The sequence below is a fragment of the Arachis ipaensis genome, chromosome B03, assembly GCF_000816755.2.
Source record: "Arachis ipaensis cultivar K30076 chromosome B03, Araip1.1, whole genome shotgun sequence".
In the NCBI taxonomy this organism is placed as follows: Eukaryota; Viridiplantae; Streptophyta; class Magnoliopsida; order Fabales; family Fabaceae; genus Arachis; species Arachis ipaensis.
This window is the reverse complement of record NC_029787.2, coordinates 30,702,020-30,706,144: the sequence shown is the minus strand read 5'-3', so window position 1 is coordinate 30,706,144 and position 4,125 is coordinate 30,702,020. Positions and strand designations below refer to the sequence as shown.

Genomic DNA, 4,125 nt, shown 5'->3' with positions numbered 1-4,125 from the left:
TTTTTTAGCTAACTAAAACTTTTGTCTTCTATAATTTTTTTATAAAAATAGTTTGATTTTATAATTTTTTTCTGCCAAGATTTATACTAGTTACTTGTACTAAATGAATAATAAGGAAGAAATGTTATTTCTCCTTCTTCAACATTGTTCATCCTAAAAATAAAAATATATATCGAAACGATGAAACTAATAAAATATTGTTCCTCTTTCAAGATATATATGCTTAATGCAAGAAGAAATTGGAAGATGAAGACATTAACATCGCTAATTCACTACACTTCAACTTTTTGGTTATATTTACATATGTGTTTATCTTATTAGTCCACCTCGCTCAATGAACTAATGTGTCTTTGTAGTGAGAATTTCTTGTATTCGATCTCTTCAAGGAAGAACATTTTCTTCTTCTAAATGGACCACGATTATATACATACTTATATAGCATTGAAATAAATGAATGAGGAAGATATAGATTAGGAAGTTACGAAACTCTTGAAAGTGGATAGTAAAGATATATAAGATATGTTATTTTATAAGTTTTAACATTGTAGTAAAATTTGTTTTACTTTAGCTAAGATTTTATAGAGAATTAATTTTTAAGTGAGTTTGTTTTACTTTAGCTGAGATTTTTTTAAAAAAAATATAGAGAATTAATTTTTAAGTGATCAGTATTAGTTAATTTTTATTTAAAATTATATTTTAATTATTATATTTTTGAAAAATTTAGAATTCAAAAGTAAAATTTAGGTTCTAGAATTTAAAATTTAAAATTTACAATTATTTACTTAATTTATATTTTTATAGTAATTATATATTTATTTTTATTGTACACGTAGCATAACCCAAATAAAATATAACCACTAAAACTAATTTTGTTAGTCGTGCGCAAAGTGCATGGATACCATGTTTTGCTGCTTCATCACTTTGGAATGTATGCCATTTAAATTCATGAAAGAAAATTCGTAATAACATCAAGTTTAATTTGTTCTCCCCATCAAGTAGACCCTACCCTGCCAAACACTAGAACTTGTTATTAAAAAAAAGTTGCGCAAAAAGGTTTAAGAAACAGTAAAAAAATCTATCCAAAATAATTTAATAAAATTATTTTATTTTATACTTTTTAATTATTATTTGTCTTATTTTATATTTTTCAATTATTAAATTAACTTATTTTAAATTATTATCTCTCTAAAGACTCCAATATTAGTGAAGAATTAAATTAAGGGAGTCCCGGGCAGGTCAGCCAAATAATAACCATACCTAGACAAATTATGGGCACTAGGTTGTTATTAATGCTATACTAGTTATTTCAGTAGAGCTAATATGATAGATCGAAAATGAGAAAAACAAAAAGAATAATTCAATTTTATTCACATACATCAACATTTGAAATAAGTTCTCTATTTCTAAAATTTAACATGGTTGTTTCTATTTTTATCTTCTTCACTTTCTTTCTCTCTTTCATCTAATTCCTCCCTCATCAGTGCCTTCTCTCTCCTCTAGGTACTCCATGTTATTATTTATTGATTTGTTTTTACATTATTATATAACAATTGTGTTATTTTAACATGTCGAAATTTGTTAAAATTGTAACCTTATTAGGTTATCACCTAACTATAATATGATCGAGTAGAGTTAGTGATAGCCTGATAGCTAGCTCATCAGTAAAAAAAAAACGAATTTCATTTTTAAAGAGTATTTATTGAACTAATAAAAAGACTTCAAATTAAACTTTAGCTTAATAAACTAATGATGAGCTTATTTTTCTAACTTCTTAACAAACTAAGTAAACTGAAAATTAATTAAGTACCCTAAGAAATGACTATTCTCATCACTTCACACTTATTATAACAAAGCAACAAACATGTTGCAACTGTTTAAATTAAAACTATATGTACTCATCTTACTTTAGACTATATTCTATCAACTTACAATTTTACACTTTATAAATGAAATGTTATAAGTTGATATATTTTTATTTTTAATTTTATATACCTGAGTAATAATTTGGAATTAATAATTTAGTATTATTCTAACTAGGCACTAATAGCAGTTTTATTTAGAATTGTATTTGCATGTTCTTGTACGATCTTCCAAGCGATAATCACGTGTTCTTGCTGCGTGAGAGTTGCCCCAATAGCACACCTTATAATGAACATTCCATCCACCATGGCGTGACTCATGTATACTCTTCCTGATTCGTTCATCGAATCCAATAATTTTCTATTGATTTCATTTGCATCACCGCCATGAGCAACTGAGGGTATAACTCTAAAGCAAACCATAGCGAGATTTCTAGGAACCACAATCTCAAACCTCTTATCCAACTTCACCAGTTCTTCAAAACTCTTTGCCATCTCAACATGGCTTCTTAGAAAATTTCTGAGATTTGAAATGCCGTAACTTCGAAGAACAAGCCATACTTTAAGAGCACGGAACCTTCTGCTTAGCGTAATTTGCCAATCTTTGTAATCCACAACTTGCTTCGATTCAGAAGCGTTGTTATGCAAATACGAAGGGTTTGTTGAGAGCGATTTGATCAAAGAATTTGGATCTTTAACCCAAAGACAACAACAATCCAAATTGGTTAGAAACCATTTGTGAGCGTTGAGGCTAAAAGAATCTGCATCTTCAACGCCATCGATCAGGTGTCTGAACTCTGGACAAATGCACGCGCTACCTGCATACGCCGCATCCACGTGGATCCACATTCCATAATTTTTCGCCACGTGGCACAACGCTCCAACTGGATCAATGGCCGTTGTAGAAGTTGTTCCAACGGTTGCACACAAGTAGCATGGAACTAATCCGCTATGGAGATCTTTCTGAATGGTTTTCAACAACGATTGTGGTAACAACGAGAATGAACTCGATCTCGAAGTCTTAATGGCTCTGAAGTTGTTTGGATCAAACCCTGCAATATGAGCGGCTTTTTGAACCGCACAATGTGTTTGATCTGAGCCGTAAACAACGAGCTTTCCAATATTGTCTCTTCCTATCAGGTTAAGCATTCGATCTCTGGCGGCGACTAGTGTTGCCAATATTGCCTCGCATGTTGTGCCTAACATGACGCCGCCGCCGTGACCAGTGAAGAGGAATTCTTTTGGTAGCCGGAGCTCCTGGCCGAGCCAATCCATGACCATGGTCTCAAGCTCAGTTGCAGCCGGGGACGAGAGCCAGTTGAATCCAACGGTGTTGAGTCCAGTACTGAGCATCTCGCCCATGAAACCAGCAGTGCTACCACTTGAAGGGAAGAATGCAAAAAAATTAGGACTCTGCCAGTGTGTAATTCCCGGAATTATGTGTCGTTTTATGTCCTGAAGGATGATTTCAATGGATTCAGAGCCAAAAGGAGCATAAGATGGAAGATTTTTTTGAAGATAACCAGGATCAACTTGACTTAGAACCGAATAGTTTTCAATATTATGGTAATAATCGGCAAGAAAGTCAACTATCATATAGCCTTGTCTCTTAAATTCTTCAGGATCCAATGGATTGTTCATGCTGAATGAATTGTAATCATTGTTGCTACCCATTTGGTGTATTTTGATCGATGTTCTTTATTTTGGATTTGGTATGTAAGATTTAGGCTCTTCATTTTGTAGGGTATATATAGATGCCAATAGAAAGGAATATTCTATTGATTGCAAAGGAATATTCTATTGGTTGCTTTCATTTTTTTTATTTTTCAATTTTTTGTTCCCATGGAAGAATTAATTTTTTTCCCATAGAGAAGATAATTTAGGTAATATTTATTTTGCTCTCCAGAAATTAAAAAACCAATTAATCTAGTTTCCGATTTTTTTTAATTAGAATTACCAACTCAATTCTCTAAATGTGATTTTTGTTAGTTTTTGAATAATTTTTTATCTTACAACCGTTATTAAAATAGGGATATTAGAAAGGTTGATGTATAAATTTTAAAATTTCAATCTATTTTAGGTAATATGCTCTCCAGAAATTAAAAAACCAATTAATCTAGTTTCCGATTTTTTTTAATTAGAATTACCAACTCAATTCTCTAAATGCTAAATGTGTTAGTTTTTGAATAATTTTTTATCTTACAACCGTTATTAAAATAGGGATATTAGAAAGGTTGATGTATAATTTTTAAAATTTCAATCTAAG

At 30.9% G+C, this 4,125-nt stretch overlaps 1 protein-coding gene across 1 annotated transcript; it reads right to left on the bottom strand.

The window, feature by feature from the left end:
- LOC107634365 (tyrosine decarboxylase 1-like) lies at positions 1,721–3,766 on the bottom strand. The gene has a single exon (XM_016337882.2). The coding sequence runs from the start codon at positions 3,531–3,533 to the stop codon at positions 2,034–2,036; it is 1,500 nt and encodes a 499-aa protein (XP_016193368.1). The 5' UTR covers positions 3,534–3,766; the 3' UTR covers positions 1,721–2,033.